This window comes from Chiloscyllium plagiosum, chromosome 27 (assembly GCF_004010195.1).
Source record: "Chiloscyllium plagiosum isolate BGI_BamShark_2017 chromosome 27, ASM401019v2, whole genome shotgun sequence".
Taxonomy (NCBI): Eukaryota; Metazoa; Chordata; class Chondrichthyes; order Orectolobiformes; family Hemiscylliidae; genus Chiloscyllium; species Chiloscyllium plagiosum.
This window is the reverse complement of record NC_057736.1, coordinates 46,019,589-46,037,028: the sequence shown is the minus strand read 5'-3', so window position 1 is coordinate 46,037,028 and position 17,440 is coordinate 46,019,589. Positions and strand designations below refer to the sequence as shown.

At 43.8% G+C, this 17,440-nt stretch overlaps 1 protein-coding gene across 1 annotated transcript in view; it reads left to right on the top strand.

Annotated features, from left to right (window-relative positions):
* The window catches only part of col16a1 (collagen, type XVI, alpha 1), a 357,671-nt gene that overhangs the window by 242,256 nt on the left and 97,975 nt on the right, over positions 1–17,440 (top strand). Inside the window, exons 29-34 of the mRNA XM_043717133.1 lie at positions 1,680–1,802; positions 5,245–5,352; positions 5,753–5,875; positions 9,656–9,709; positions 9,811–9,852; positions 12,169–12,204. Of these exons, the coding sequence (XP_043573068.1) occupies positions 1,680–1,802; positions 5,245–5,352; positions 5,753–5,875; positions 9,656–9,709; positions 9,811–9,852; positions 12,169–12,204 (486 nt within the window). The remainder of the gene's footprint in view (positions 1–1,679; positions 1,803–5,244; positions 5,353–5,752; positions 5,876–9,655; positions 9,710–9,810; positions 9,853–12,168; positions 12,205–17,440) is intronic.

Here is a 17,440-nt window from a genome sequence, read left to right as displayed (position 1 = left end):
TCTTGAGGTGATGGGCAGAAACTTGCCCCCATAACCCTGTAGTGATTATCTCAAGGTCATCCAGGTGGACCTCATAGAATATGAGTTCCCTGATTGGAGCTGATAAACTGGTCTAATCTGGTAGCCCTGAATGACAGAGAAGAACAGGAATTACAGATGTCTTGTTCACTTTAAGAGCTGGGGAGCTGGATCAGTGTCAAGGACTTGTGGAAATAAAGGTTGATTTGGTGACAGGATACCAACTTCTGTGGAGTTATTTCACAGCACACCCCCTTGTAGCCAGTATGGGGTGTGCATTTAATCATGACAGAAGTTGCTGCTGAGGAGCCCTCCTGCTTTCCCCCTCTGCCCTAATGAAGTCTGGGTCACAAAGTTCCATGGATGGCCTTGCCTCCAGTTGAGAAGTTGCCCAATCCCAAGGCCCCATACTGCCACAGCTAATATTAACCTGTGGCAGGTAGGGAGCTTGTCATGTGCTGAGCACCACATGTATACCTGTCCTCTTGAACCTTGCCCTATAACTCCTTATTTGGATCCACCCACAACTCCAGAAACTCACTTAGCTGGCCTGCTCTGCACAATGGAATTGCCTGCAGTCTCAGAACTGACCACTGTATCCCAGTGGCACTGTGGGGACTAACAGCCTTCCAATTAGCTGAAGCTCTGTAAACTGGACTCCCTCCTGAGACAGTGGGTGGAGGCTCACCTTAACACAAATCAGTGCTGCTCCCTGTGTTCGGTTTCTCTAGAGCAGCCATCGGGATCATGGGCAGGCTCCCTCTCGACTCTTCACTGAGGGTATGGGTGTGCGGGATGGGGTACCACGGCATCACGTAAAGACTACCTAATATTCGATTTGGACCTCATGTGCCTTCATAGCCCCCATCCCCTATGCCCCTTCTTTGTGCTTTCCATCACTCCATTTCACCCATGTGTACTGTGTACATAATCAATCGCTGTAGTTACTGTGTACATAATCAATCGCTGTAGTTACTGTGTCAAGTCATGAAATGTTCATAAGAAAAAGAGCCAGTCCAAAATCTCCTTGAAAAGAAACAGTTCTTAATGGCATTTTTTAAATATCAGTCATACATGGCCATTCATTGTATTGATTAAGTAGTTTTACTCCACTTCCCCTCTCTCAATCTTGCCCAAATAATTTTGAGAAACAAAGACATAATAACTTTTAACTAGTAACCTTGTAAAGATTCAGTCAGTCAAAGGTAACACTGCGCTTCAAGTAGGGAAAGGTACATCCTGCTCGACTGACTACATCTAGGAGCTCAGCCGTTCTTTCATAAAGAAACCATCTGGAGAAACAGAGGTCTGATCATCTGTTTCTGTTGGTACAATTGGCGATGACCTCCATAAATGCAGTGGGAGAGATGCTAGGAGGCAGTGAGGAAGATGGCAGAGGGGGAGGAAGTGTGACTCTGTGGGATGAAGCGAGCGGGTGATGAAGCAAATGAAGAATCAGGAGTGGCAGCAAGGGGCAGGTACAATGCAGGATTGAAGTTGTATGGTGCCTACGAAGCTGCATATCCGTAACCACAATGCATGATTTGTTGAATGGTTTGTAAGTGAGTTCTGGGGGTTGGCAGTGTGTGTGATTGCCGATGTGGAATGGTGCAGATGTGGTGTGGGTCACTGAGAGCACTGCCTTTCTCTTTATGGTCCAGGGCGATGGATGTGGGCTCTGTCCAACGGCTCAAGTGGCTCATCTTAAAGTAAGTCCCCCAGATGATGGAAATGGGAGCCAGTCCGAAAAACAGCCTGCACCTCTTATCCAGCCTGGAATAAAGGTGAGGAATTCCACAACAATGAACAATGCTATCTGTGTGCCTATCATCATCTGAGATTGGGAACAATTCAGTCAAGTGTGTGCCATCAGAACAATTAACATCTTCCTGACCATTTTTAATTCACTCATGGGATGTGGATATCACTGACTGGGCCAGCACTTATTGCCCATCCCTAATTGCCCTTGAACTGAACAGCTACTAGGCCATTGTAGGTAGTGTTGAAGGTAGTGGATGGGGTGATAAACAAATGGATTGGTGTTGTTGGAGCTGCACTTATCCAGGCAAGTGGAGAGTACCCAATCACATTCCTGAGTTATGTCTTGCAGACTGGAGATTCAGGAGGTGAGGTACTCACGATAGAATTGATAATGTAGCCACTGTGTTTATATATCAATATATAGGAAGACCAGTTCAGTTTCTGGTCAATGGGAACCCTACCACCACCACCACCAACCGTCATCCGGGATGTTGAGAGTGAGGGATTCAGTTATGGTCATTGATTCTCTTGTGCTGGAGATAGTCATTGCTTGGCGTTTGTGCTGCTCGAATGTTAATTGCCACTTAAGTACATAAGCCCAAATGTTATCCAGGTCTTACTGCATATGGACACAGGTTGTTTCAGGACCTGAGGAGTCATAAATTATTCTGAGCATTGTGCAATCATCAGCAAACATCCATACTTCTGATTTTATGATGGAGGGAAGGTCATTGATGAAACAGCTGAAGACAGGCTAAGAACACCACCCTGAGGAAATGGAAATCTGTGGCTTCAACTACCACCAGCTCCAGAAGTGTCACAATAAGTCAGGCTTGATTAAAAACACCCACCCTGAGGAGCACTGAAAGAGATGCCCTAGAACTGAGATGACTGACCTCCAAAAGCCAAAACCACATTCCTATGTGCAAAGTATGATTCCAACCGGCAGAGTTTTCATTATGATGGTTCACTTTTTCTTAAGATGGTACAAAGTTGAAAGAGTGTTTGTTCACTTTAAGATTGTAAGAGTTTTCTGAATTTTCAAGTAAATTTAAAATGCAGCTATAGCTGCCAGAACAGCTAATCTGTTCCAAAATAACAATTGTTTGTTAAATGGATACCTAAGTTTTGGTTGCTGTTTTGACAACAGTTCAAATTTAACCAATTAATTTAAATTATGCCCACGATACTAAATTGAGTTTGAATTTATTGTACTGATAACATCAGACCAATGAGAGGGAACAACGTTGGAGGTATAAACAACACAGGTGTTTTGAAAACTGGTCAAAGCAACTGCCGTAGAGCTGGAGAGCAATTGTCATCTGAAGAAATAAACATCTTGAACTCAAAGAAATCTCAGAAGGCACTATCCAGCAAAAGATACCTTTTCCTGTAAAAATACTCGCAGTAAAAAGAACAAAGCTGACCAGGGAGAAGACAGCACAATCGGAAGACTGGAAAGAAGACAGCATCAGAGTCTGTGGGGACTTGAGATGTAGTTAATATAATGCTTAATAATTATGCTATTGGAGCAGTATTTTTATAAAGTTGGAATCAGATAATAATTAGTTAAGAAAAAAGTTGGCTTGGATTTAATAGTTTTAATTTCGTGTTTGCTATGAGAATTCGGAAAATAAGTTGTTATTTTTCTTTAAATAGTGGAAATTAGGAGTTCTCTTTCTGTCACACATTCTAACAGATTACAAGGCGAGGTGAGCTGTTCTGAGAATTTGGTTTTAATTAACAGAGAGATTTGACTTCCGTGTCGCAACACGTCCTTGCTCTTTCAAGCTCTGTCCCTATTAATAAAGCTGAGGACACTGTATACTTGATTAACTACTCTCCACCTGTCCTGCCAACTTCAATAATCTGTGCACAAAAACACCCATACCCCCTATTGAATTGTACTCTTCAAATTGTCTTTCAGTGTTCTTCCCACCAAAGTGCATCACCTCACATTTCACTTCATTGAAACTCAGTCACCACCTATCTGCCCACTCCACCAATTTTGACTTGCCCTTTTGGAGTTCCTCACTGGTTGCAAATCTTCCACATTTAGTATTAACTGCAAACTTGGTGATTGGGCCATGCACACTAAGACCCATTAATATGTATAAGGCCAAAGATCCCAATACCGACCCCTGGAGAACTCTACTGCAAACCTTCCTCCAGCCTGAAAAATATCCGTTGACCACGACTCTGTTACCTAACAGCAGGTCCGGCAGCATCCGAGAGGCCTCAGTTCCTGATGAAGGGCTTTTGCCCGAATCGTCGGTTTTCCTGCTCCTCGGATGCTGCCTGACCTGCTGTGCTTTTCCAGCACCACTCTTATCTAGACTCTGGTTTCCAGCATCTGCAGTCCTTGTTTTTACCTCTGTCACCTAACACTTAGCCAGTTTAGTTACCATGTTGCCACTGCCACTTTTACACCTGTTGAATGTTTTTTTAAGCTGCAGTGATCCAAAGAAATAGAGAGTATCCCATCGCACTACTGCGTTTTGCCTTGCAGATGCTGGACAGGATTTGGGGAGTTAGGAGATGAGAATTCCCATTCTGTAACCTTTTCTAGTAGGCACTGCACTATGTTGCTGACCCACCTCAGTTTCTGGTTAGTGGAACCATAGGATTCATTGCTGGTGGTAATGACAGTAAGGTGAGGTGCTTCCACTCCTCTGGTTGGAGATACTCCAAACCTTGTGTGGTTTGTAAATTTGTCTGTATTCAGGATTTGAATGTCCTGGGCCCACTCTGCTCCTCCACCTTGTAACCCTCTATTATAACTAACTTGTTATAACCTGTTACACTCTCAGTAATACAGTGGCAGCCAGCAAGTCAAGCTTGGCCTCATAATGGAATAATCACATATGGATCTGTATCTTCACCACCTTCCAGCAGTGGAGCTCCAGTTTTCCCAATGAATTGGGAATCCTGGAGGAGATACCAGCTTCCCCATGAGCCTATGTGTGCTAAGGTTGTGTGATCAAATCAACATAAAGGCTGGTATGTTCCCCACTCACACCATAGCATCTCATTCTCCAGCCCAGTCCTGCTCCTGGCGAAATGCCTGACTCGGTGGAAAGGTGATGACCTTTCCTGTCCTAGACAGTGTGCCTTTTTATATGAATGTCTCTGTGAAGAGCCTTTCTCGAGGTCCCAGGAGTAATAAAAGAGCAAATAGCTGCTATTGACACTGTGACCAGCTGAGTGAGGGCTTCGGATTTAAATTCCGAATTGACGGGTGTGTAAACATAGAAACAAGCAGCCAGAGTAGGCCATTCAGCTCTTCAAGCCTGCATTCAATATATGATCAGTGCCAATCCTTTATCTCAATGCCTTATTCCCGCTTTCTATTCCTACCAACTGATGCCTTTAAAATAAAAAAGTCCCTCTTTCTTGAATATATAATCTGTACATTTGCACATTTATTTGTAATTTATGTTCACCAATGTAATCCTGTTCATATAGGGTGACCCAGGATCAAAGGGTGACAAAGGAGAGCCAGGGGAGAAAGGAATTCCGGGTATTCCTGGATTCCCAGGGACACGGGGCCGTCATGGGCTGAAAGGGGAAAAGGTGAGTCATCAAGGTGTCATCTGCCCTTACCTGCACTGAGCTGTAGCACAAAGGAGAGGGGCAGGGACGGACTTAGACACCACCTGAAGAAATTGTCTGATTCTTGGCATCGCACCTCAGAAAGTATATATTCACCTGGCGAGAATCTGGAGCAGACTTATCTGAATAATTCTCGGGCAATAACGATTAAATTACACTTGCTGGTTTCATAATATGAATTACATTTCCATGAACATCAATTATTGTTAGGTGGTCTGATTAAAATCCTTCAATAATTCATCAAACTCTTTATTCACCCTGTTTCTGGTGATCTGTCCAAATCTTTCTGTTGAGAGTTATGAGTTTATCAGGTTTAATTAGATGATTGTTGTCTAGACTAATGCCTTGTTCTCTTGTGCAGGGGGATCAGTGTGAGGTTTGCCCTACCATTCCAGAAGACTTCAAAGACGTAATTGGACTTCCAGGGAAACCAGGCCCTCAAGGAGACCCTGGACCACCAGGGACAGGAGAACCCGGAAAGCATGTGAGGCATAGTCACTAAAGCAAGCCACTGAAGTGTACAGAGAGTATGGCACTGGCTAGGTTCTATAATGCTTAGTGTTTTGCACAACACTGGACTGTGTGTCTTTAAATATACACTCTCCATTTCTCCCTGAACCTCTGTGCTTCCTTCCTAGGCTTGGACCTTATTCTCTTTGATCCGTAGTTTCTTGTATCTGATGTGTTTCTACCTGTGTGACACCAGGACAGTGTTGATGACCCTCTGCACCTTTCAGTCAATGGGATTGTAGTCCAGTCACACTCCAGGTGGATCACTCACCGACCTCACTGCTACCAAAAGGTGGCACCACCTGCCCATTTATGATAAATCAGAGGGTCACAGGCCCGTCGATAAAGCTCAGGATAGTGATTGGGGTGAAGCAAAGCCTGAATGCCAAGGAGATAGTAAAGCTAATTTGATGATTATTCCCAAAAGACACAGTGATGCCAAAGTGAAGATCATTAATGCCAATACTTACCAAGAGAATGTCTGAGAGCTGTAGTTTTCCTGGGAACGGAAACAATACCACAGCAACACAGCAATCATTCAGTCCCTGGTACGGGGCACAGAATCTCAGTGACACAGGGCTGGGCAGCCCACTGCAAACTCTCCCCCAACCTCCATAGGAAAAAACAATAATTTCCCTTCATAATTCCCAAGCTACCACTGTTTGTCCCACATGCTAAAAAAACCCCTAATGATCTGGGAGACTTCAGCTTGGAACCCATTTGGTGTTGTGAGTTAGCTCATTTCACCAAATGGCTCACTTGTGATGTGGAGAGATGCCAACAGTGTGGGTTCAATTCCTGCACTGGCTAAAGTTACCATGGAGCACTCTCCTTCTCAACCTTCCCCTCGCCTGAGATGCCACAGGTTAAACCGCCACCAGCCATCTCTCTAATGAGGGAACAGCCTTGTGGTCTCGTAAAATTGTGGCAACTTTACTTTTGCTGGCTTTGTACTTCCATTTCAAAACTTTCTACCTACCGGCCTCAGTAATTTGATGTGCATAAAGACATCATGCTGGTCGCTGTAAGGTGTTGGATTAGTGGTGCTGGAAGAGCACAGCAGTTCAGGCAGCATCCAAGGAACTTTGAAATCGACGTTTCGGGCAAAAGCCCTTCATCAGGAATAAAGGCAGTGAGCCTGGAGCGTGGAGAGAGCGTGGAGCTCACTGCCTTTATTCCTGATGAAGGGCTTTTGCCCGAAACGTCAATTTCGAAGTTCCTTGGATGCTGCCTGAACTGCTGTGCTCTTCCAGCACCACTAATCCAGAATCTGGTTTCCAGCATCTGCAGTCATTGTTTTTACCTAGCTGTAAGGTGTTGTCTATTTTTCTGTGTGTGTGCTTGTGAGTGAGTGTATGTTCTTGTATCTGTATATGCCTCTGTGCTTCTGAATATGTATCTGTACTTGCATCTGTGTATGTGTCTGTCAGTGTATGTGTGTGTCTGCTTGTATCTCATCATAGAGTCATCACCATCATGACAGAATCCCTGCAGTGTGGAAACAGGCCCTTCAGTCCAACAAATCCACCAGCCCTCAAAGAGTAACCCATCCAGACCCACTCCCCTACCCAATTGCTCTAGATTTACCCCTGATTAATGCACCTAATCTACACATCCCTGAACACTATGGGAAATTTAGCATGGCCAATTCACCTAACCTGCACATCTTTGGATTGTGGGAGAAAACCCACGCAGACACAGGGGGAATGTGTGAACTCCACACTGACAGTCGTCCGAGTCTGGAATCGAACTCAGGTTCCTGGCGCTGTGAGGCAGCAGTGCTAACCACTGAGCCGCCGTACTGTCCAATCTATCTATGTATGTATGTAGATTAGATTAGATTCCCCACAGTATGGAAACAGGCCCTTCGTCCCAACAGATCCACACCAGACTGATTCCCCCTACCCTATATTCACCCCTAATTAATGCACCTACCACTATGTGCAATTTAGCACGGCCAATTCACCTGACCTGCACATCTTTGGACTGTGCGAGGAAACCGGAGCACCCGGAGGAAACCCACACAGACATGGGGAGAGTGTGTGTGTGTGTGTTTGTGAATCTGTCCGGGTCTTGGTGAGGGGTCCTGATTTGATGGTCATTATACACTGCTCCTTGTGGTAGGTTGCCGGGTAGGATGGGGACTGTAAAATTGTTCACTGTGCCTCGTGTATCAACTGGCTCACCTCCACTATAATTCTACCAATTAATGGTCATGTACAGACTTTCATCAAACAGCATTGGGATTTTACCTTTGAAGATGCCTATGCCATCTATGAAGCCCAACAGGTCTCACTGGTCGGGCTGCTGGATGGTCAAGGGTTAATACCTTGTTGAAGAACCCGCTGTATCCATCAAATACCTCTCTCAAGATCTTCCAATCTCTCCAGTTTGACTTCCTCACCTCTCTTGTCCTCCTCACTGAGGTCTGGTGTCCTGACCCATGTGGGCCCCAGACTCACCTTTGTTCCGAGGTTCATTAGAACTTACTTTCCACAATGAGTCACTGCAATCCCAGCCACTGCTTTCACCTGGAAAGTGTAGCCTGATGGCCTTGGAGTGAGCTGGGGAAGTCCAGGCAAGCTGAATCCTAACATTTACACCAATTCTTTGTGTGACTTCTGTGAGTTTTTTTAAATTCATTCATGGCATTGCTGACTGGGCCAACATTTATTATCTGTCCCCATTTCATAGAGTCATAGAGCTGTACAGCATGGAAACCAACCCTCCAGTTCAACTCACCCATGCCAACCAAATATCCTAAATTAATCTAGTCCCATTTCCCAGCATTTGGCTCTTTTCCCATAAACCCTTTCTATTTCTATACCCATCCAGATGCCGTTTAAATGTTGTAATTGTAACAGCCTCCACCATTTCCTCTGGCAGCTCTTTCCATACATATACCACCCTCTGAGTGAAAAGGTTAACCCTTAGGTCCCTTTTAATTGTTTTCCCTCTCACCTTAAATTTTTGCTGTTTAGTTTTGGATTCCCCAACCCCAGAAGAAAAGAACTTGTCTATTTACCCTATCCATGCCCCTTATGATTTTATAATCCTTCATAAGATCACTCTGCAGCCTCCGACACTGCCCTTAAGAAGGTGGTGGTGGATTGCCTTCTTAAACCACTGCAGCCAATGTGCACAATGCTATTACTAAGGGAATTCCAAGATTTTAACTCAGCAACAGTGAAGGAATGACGATACATTCCCAAGTCAGAATGGTGAATGGTTTGGATAGAAACTTATAGGTGCTAGTGTTCCCATGTATCTGCTGCCTTTGTCCTTCTAGATGGAAATAAATTTGGATGCTGGTTGTGATGCAGAAATGTCTAAAGTATGTCTGCAGTGCATCTTGTAGATTGTACACGCTGCCGCTACTGAGCATCGGTGATGGAGGGAGTTGTTACTTACGGATATGGTGCCGGTCAAGCAGGCTGCTTTGTCCTGGATGGTATTAAGCTTCTTGATTGTTGTTGGAGCTGCCCCCATCCAGGCAAGTGGGGAGTATTCCATCACACTCCTGACTTGTGTGCAGCTATCAGTGTGTATTTGTCTCTGTCTGATTCATTCCTGATGAAGAAATCATGGGTGAGATATAGGTTAGGGAAAGGGAGAAGACCTTCAGATCACTCAGAAATATCACAACAAATGTGAGTGTCTTCAGGAAAAGAAAGGAGATCATTAAGTCTAAACAAGTGTATGTTTGTGTCAAAAAGCCTGCTATTTTAATAACTTTAATGCTGGCTTTACTCAGGGTGAACCAGGACGACAGGGATTGACGGGCTCTCCGGGAGTGAAGGGTGAAAAGGTAAGTGTGAGGTCTCTCCAGTCGAGTTCAGTGCCATCTTTTGCTTGTTGCAGCTTCATGTGGTTAATGTGTTAATGGTTTGATTCCTTGGTGTTTGATAGGGACAGGCAGGACCCCCAGGGAAAGGACTGCCCGGAGTTCCGGTGAGTAAACATTTATATGGTGCTGCTACCAATATAGTAAATGTCCTAGGGCACTTCATAGAAGTGTTTATTAACAAAATCTGACAGTGAATAGGAAGATACCGTATCAGATGACCAATGGTTTACTCAAAACACATCTTAGGGAGCATGTTAAAGCAGATGTTAGACTATTTTCACTGGAGTTGAGAGGAATGAAGGGGATCTCATCTAAACCTATAAAATTCTACTAGGACAAGACAGGGTGAATGCAGGAAGGATGTTCCTCATGACCAGGGAATCCATAACCAGGATCACAATATAATGATACAGGGTAGACCATTTAGGTTCCTTCACCCAGAGAGTGGTGAGCCTGTGGGATTCTGTGCCACAGAAAGTAATTGAGACCAAAACATCGAATGTTTTCAAGAGGAAATTAGATATATAGCAAACTGTGTTTTAACCAGCACCTTATGAACCAGCACTTTCAGTAAGCCACAAAAATTATATATTTGAAATACCAGACGTTTACTGTGTTATCACAATCTACCACGATGTCCGAGTAGTCAGTTGAAGGTGCAAGTGAGAAGGCTGTCTGATGGTAAATTTTATTTAATGTAAAGTTGCATTATTATTTATATGATTCATGCAGTGAATAAAGTGTAACAGTGATGTGTGTACCCTCTGAATTACATTAGTGTGTGTTTTTACATTGATTATGTAGGCATCCTGATAACTGGCACATTCCTGGCCCTATAAGGTGCTGGTTAATAAAAGGTTTGCTGTAATTCGAAGAATTGAAAGGATTAGAGGGTATGGGGGGAGAAAATGAGAACGGAAATAGAATGATTAGCCACAATCAATTTGAATGGCAGAGCAGGCTCAAAGGGCAGAGTGACCTACTCCTGCTCCTCTTGTCTGTGTTTCTTTGACAGTAAAGTCATAAGGGTCAGGGACAGATTTCCTTGGAGCTGAAGACTTGGCCATGAAATGTCGAGTGGTAAAAATTCAGTGATTGCAGATGATGGATTACAGCGAGGCCATAGAGGTACTTGGGAACAAGGATGAAAATGTTAATGTTGCTCCATTGTCCCATTGTGAGCCAATGTCTGACAGCGAGCACACGGTTACTGTCAATTGCTGGAAAATAGAGTTTGTTGCAGGGATTGTAAACAATGACTTCAGTTTCCCAGTATTTAAAATGAAGATATTTCCACTCATCCTGAACTCAATGATGTGGAAACAGTCCATTAATTGAGGGGAAAAGATGCACCGCGGATGCTGGAAATCTCTAAACAAACAAACGGAATGTAGGAGAAACTCCACAGATTTAACAGCGTCTGTGCAGAGAGAAACAAAGCTAACATTTCAAGTCCAGTCCAACTCTTTTTTTCAGAAAATCATTGAGGGAGAGTTTACTAATTGAGAGGTGATGGTTGCGTTGAATTGGGTGACATCAGAATAAATAATGTCACTTGTAGGTCAGAAATTAACAGAGACAAAGGATTGATTATTGGAGTTAACAGTGTGGAAGCAAGAAGAGGAACCACGTTTCAGCTGTGGCTGTGGCCCTGTCATCCAGTCAGCTTTATGCCAGTGTGATGGTGAGGAGTTAATGACTGGCCTCTGGTCTTTTACCAAATGGCAGTCTCTGGTCATATGTCTTCTAGGAGAAAGTGAGGACTGCAGATGCTGGAGATCAGAGCTGAAAATGTGTTGCTGGAAAAGCGCAGCAGGTCAGACAGCATCCAAGGAGCAGGAAAATCGACGTTTCGGGCATGAGCCACACTCTCCTCATTCCTGAAGAAGGGCTCATGCCCGAAAAGTCGATTCTCCTGCTCCTTGGATACTGCCTGACCTGCTACGCTTTTCCAGAAACACATTTTCAGTTCTGGTCATATGTCATGCTGTAATCATGTTGATGGCCTGTCTGCCATCAACAAATCCTGACTGTGTCATTAACTGTCTCCTGGTTGGACCAGTAGTATTGACCAGCAATCACTGTGTATTGGGCTACTTTCACAGCGTTGACCCTGTCTCCAGTGGAATGCATTGGAGAGTTGGCCCGTTGATTTCCAAGATCACTACTCTATCTTTGCGAGGCATGGAACGATTCCGCTCTGTGTATCCCTCTCAACTCATTCCATCCTCCTCTTAACTTTCATTCTCCATTTCTGTCCTTATCTCTTTCCTTCTGTCTGTCCTCTCTGTCTCTCTGTCAGTCCGAGGTCACACTTGGTCAGAATTTATGAATGGTGTAGGTTTTGGATGGAAATAATTAGACTGGTTCAGGAAAAGCACCTTCCGAAAATGATTAAGTTTGGCCTTGTTTACTTTTAGGGAAAGGATGGCATGATGGGAAAACCAGGAAATCCGGTGAGTAAACCCTTGGAATGTTTCATCAACATCCCGAACTGGTGTGTAGTCTGACGCTCATAGACAATTGTGATCCTTGACTTACCCTTTGGTGTGGAAGCGTATTTCACCTGTGCCAGTAAATCTCCAACATTTAAATTACTTTGAGGTTCAGACTTAAATAGAATGGATACTATTATTGATAAAGGTATATTATAGAAAATTCTCAAAGTGATCTTATTGAAGGTAGTTTCAAAATCAGAAGGATATGAACACCATGCAGGGTCTTCAGTGATTATCTATTTGCACTCGTTTTATAAATATTCCACAGACACTGAATCCTCTCAATCCAGTTCATTTTTGGCCTTTTAAACTACAGGATGACTGGCCTGTTCCAGCCTCTTCAGTCTCTCCCTGTAGCTCAGACCCTTAAATCCTAGCAACATCCTTGTGCATTTTTTATGAACCCTTTCAAATTTCACAACACCCTTTCTGTTGGAGGGAAATCAGAATTGCACACAATATTCCAAAAGTGGCCTAACCAATGTCCTGTACAGCCGCAACATGATCTCCTAACTCCTATACTTGATGCTCTGAGGAATAAAGGAAAGCATACCAAACGCCTTCTTCACTATCCTATCTACCTGTGATTCCACTTTGAAGGAATTATGAACCTGCACTCCAAGGTCTCTTTGTTCAGTAACACTTCCCAGGACCTTAAGTGACTAGGTCCTGTCCTGATGTGCCTTTTCAAAATGCACCATCTCACATTTATCTAAATTAAAGTCCGTCAGCCACTTCTCGACTCATTGCCAATCTGGTCCAGATCCCGTTGTACTCTGAGGTAACCTTCTTCACTGTCCACTACACCTCCTATTTTGGTGTCATCTGCAAACTTACTAACTATACCTCTTATGTCACGTCCAAATCATTTATATAAATGATGAAAGGCAGTGGACCCAGCACCGATCCTTGTAGCACACCACTGGTCACAGGCTTCCAATCTGAAAAACAACCCTCCACCACCATCCTGTCTTCTACCTTCCAGCCACTCTGTATTCAAATGCTGGTTCTCTCTGTATTCCAAGTGATCTAACCTTGCTAACCAGTCTCCCATGGGGAACCTTGTCGAACGCCTTACTGAAGTCCATATAGATCATGTCCACCGCTCTGCTCTCATCATTCCTTTGTTATTTCTTCAAAAAACTCAATTGAGTTAATGAGACATGATTTCCCACGCACAAAGCATGTTGACTATCCTAATCAGTCCTTGCCTTTTCAAATACATGTAAATTGTATAACTCAGATTCCCTCCAACAACCTGCCCACCAATGATGTCAGGCTCACTGGTCTATAGTTCCCTGGCTTTTCCTTACCACCTTTCTTAAATAGTGGCACTACATTAGCCCACCTCCAGCACCTCACCTGTGACTATCAATGATACAAATATCTCAGCAAGAGGCCCAGCAATCACTTCCCTAGCTTCTCACAGAGATCTAGGTTACACCTGATCAGATCCTGGGGAGTTATCTATCTTTATGCATTTTAAGACATCCAGCATCACCAGCTGTGTAATGAGACATCTTTCAAGATGTGGAGAAAGTGAGGACTGCAGCTGCTGGAAAAGCACAGCTAGTCAGGCAGCATCCGAGGAGCAGGACAGTCAACATTTTGAGCATAAGCTGACATTCTTCAAGATATCACCATATGTTTCCATCCATTCTATATCTTCTATGTCCTCTCCATGTCCTTCTAAACACTAATGCAAAATACTCGTTTAGTATCTCCCCCCATCTCCTGCTCTCAGCCTCTGTTCACACTTGGAGCGTTGGTCAGATCCCCAGGAGAAAGAGACATAACTCCTGATATGTTAATCACATGGCAAGGAACAATGGAAAGGTCTAGCTTTCTTGTACATCCCTGTACATGTACTACACACTAAAGGAGGATGGAAGAAATACTTCAAAGATGTGCTGAAAGGTCAACATGGAGAGGTCCAACATTGGGAGGCCATCATCCCAGACCAAACAAGAGGGAGACCAGTCTGTGGGAAGCATCCCAGCATTTTGAGACCCAAGAATGACAACATGAGCAGGAAAAGTGAGAAAGGTGAAACAAAAAGCTGTAGATAAATAACATACGGACAGAGATCCCACTTGACAATAAAATGTCCTATATGGCATGGAGTCTGCAGATCCTGATTGATCAGCCATCTTTGCATGCTGGTCTCCCCATTACACCAAGATCCTGTGAATGAAATTTAAAAATAAATGTGCAAAGTTTTGGTTGAACCACGATTGGAGTTTCTGGGAGCTTCACTGAGATGTCTGAGCAAGTGACCTTAAGGAAGATTAGCCTGACCTTTGGATAGTGGGCAGACCAGATGCACCAGAATGGTACACATGCTTAAAAAGTTAAATTACAAGGAGGGATTTCAAAACTAGATTGTGTTCTCTTGAATTTAGAAATTTAAGTGATGACTTGCTCAAAATGTTCAAGATGTTAGAATAGATCAAGAAAACAATTTGCATTGCGTGTGGTGTGTAGGACTCAACTGTACACTCTAAAATTAAACCTATCTCTTTTAGGGAAAACTTCTATTGACAAGAAGCACTAAATGTTTCAAACTTGCTTCCACAAAGGGTAACTGGAATCAATGTATTTTTGTGAAGCAAAGTATTGAGGAAAAAAGGGTAGAGCTGGCTATGCTCTTATGAATTACGAAACAGGTTCAAGAGAGACTGTGTAGTGTCTGCCTTTTCCAGTGTTCCTGTTTATTGCCAAGAAAGATGCCGAAAAGCAAGATTGTCATATCACAGAGCAGCGAGCAGGTGGTGATGCTGGGCTTTGGAAAGCTTTGCATTTTTGCCTGGAGTTTGAAGTGTTTATACTGACACTTGCACAAGTGGCTTGACCATGGGCTTGGCCCTGAATTACACACTCATTGTGGCATATTATTACAGAAACTTTCATCCCATGGCATTCTGCATCCAAATCCTTAAGTCTGATCATAAAGTCCTACAGCACAGAGACAAGCCTGTCAGCCCAAACTGGTCAATGCTGAAAAAAATGTCCATCCTCATTAATCTCATTTCCCTGCACTTGAACCATATCCTTCTAAACCTTTCCTATCCATGTATTTGTCCAAATGCCTTTTAAATGTTGTTAACGCACCCACCTCAACCACTTCCTCTGGTAGTTCCATTCCATTTTTCTCTGTGTGAAAAAGCTGCCCCTCAGGTTCCCTTTTAATCTTACCCCTCTTAAACTGATGCCCTTCCATACTTGATTCCCCAGCACTGGGAAAAAGAGAGTGCATTCACTCTATCCATGCCTCTCATCATCTTACATACTTCTGTAAGCTCCCCCCTCAGTCTCCTGCACTCTAAAGGAAAAAGTCCTAGCTGGTCTAACCTCTCCCTAAAACTCAGACCCTTGAGTCCTGGCAGCATTCTTGTACATGTCCCTTGCACTCTTTCCAGTTTAATAATGTACAAGCAATCAAAGAGCATTTTTATCCAAGTATATTTTTATGTTTAATAAACATGTTAAAAATATTTCTAAAGTTCACAGAACATGGAAAGAAACACAGAGTCCTTTATAATGCCTCAATGCAGCCCTTCCTACATTTTACAATCACAGGAGAGGTCTGGAGATGCATGTTCACTATCTGGAGTCTGCAAGGCTGAAGGATTGGCAACCAATATTGAATATCCCTTATCCTTTATTGTCGTTTGTGCTCCAGTACAAAAGTACAGTGAAAGGTTTTTACAATGGCTGCCTTTATTGACGTCTAGGTACAAATCTCAGAGTCAAAAAATTAGTGTTGTTAGAGAAAGAAGATTAAAAGGAAATATGCACTCACAGTTGGAAAAAAACAGTTATTGTTCATATATTTCTAGTCTACCTGTACCCTCCTAGAAGTGATTAATGGGGACAGTGTATTGGGAGATTTATTCTGCATCAAACTACATGCTATTCCTGTCATGGGAGTGTTTGATGGGAGAGTGTAGGGGAGGCTTTGCTTAGTATGTAACTCTGTGCTGTCCCTGTCCTGGGAGTGTTTGATGGGACAAAGTACAGGAAGCTTTACTTTTAGTTTAATTTCAGTTTGAAAGAGTAGTGTGAGCCTTACTCTGTATCTGACCCCATGCTGTCTCTGTCCTGGCAATGTTAGATGGGGGCAATGTTGAGGAAGCTTTACTTCCATTTTAAAAGAGTTGGGGAGCTTATCATTCAGGTTAAAAGAGTAGAGAGAGCTTAATCTCCAGTCTGAAAGAGTACAGGAAGTTTTACTCTACATCTAACCTTGTGCTGCATCTGTCCAGGGAGTGTTTGATTGGGATGGCAGGTTATATCTGACTAAATTGCCCTGTGTCATAAACAGAAATTACTGGAGAAACTCTGGCAGCATCTATGCAGAGAAATCAGAGGTAATGTTTCCTATCCAGTGACCCTTCACTGGAGAAGGACCATATTGGACTTTTTATGATCACACACTGGCCAAGGTTTCCCAATATTAAATAACAGGACAGACTTGAATGGCAGAATGGCCTATTCCTGCTCCTACTTATTATGTGTGTTCATATCAATGTCTGCCCATAGACGATATAGTTATGGCTCTGTAATCCTGTCTTCATGATTTGGGTTTGGACGAAGGTAGTTGAAGGGCTGGCAGTGAAGCTATGCCAGTGAGTGCAGGGGATGCCAGGCCTGAGACCTTTACCGGGGAGAAAGTGAGGACTGCAGATGCTGGAGATCAGAGCTGAAAATGTGTTGCTGGAAAAGCGCAGCAGGTCAGGCAGCATCCAAGGAACAGGAGAATCGACGTTTCTGGCATGAGCCCTTCTTCAGGAATGAGGAAAGTGTGTCCAGCGGGTTAAGATAAAAGGTAGGGAGGAGGGACTTGGGGGAGGGGCGTTGGAAATGCAATAGGTGGAAGGAGGTCAAGGTGAGGGTGATAGGAGTGGGGGTGGGGGCAGAGAGGTCAGGAAGAAGATTGCAGGTTAGGAAGGCGGTCCAGTTCCAATACCAGATGGCCTCCTTCTTCAAAGACCGCATTTTCCCCCCAGACGTGATCGACGATGCCCTCCACCGCATCTCCTCCACTTCCTGCTCCTCCGCCCTTGAGCCCTGCCCCTCCAATCGCCACCAGGACAGAACCACTGGTCCTCACCTACCACCCCACCAACCTCCATATACAGTGTATCATCCGTCGTCATTTCCGCCACCTCCAAACGGACCCCACCACCAGGGA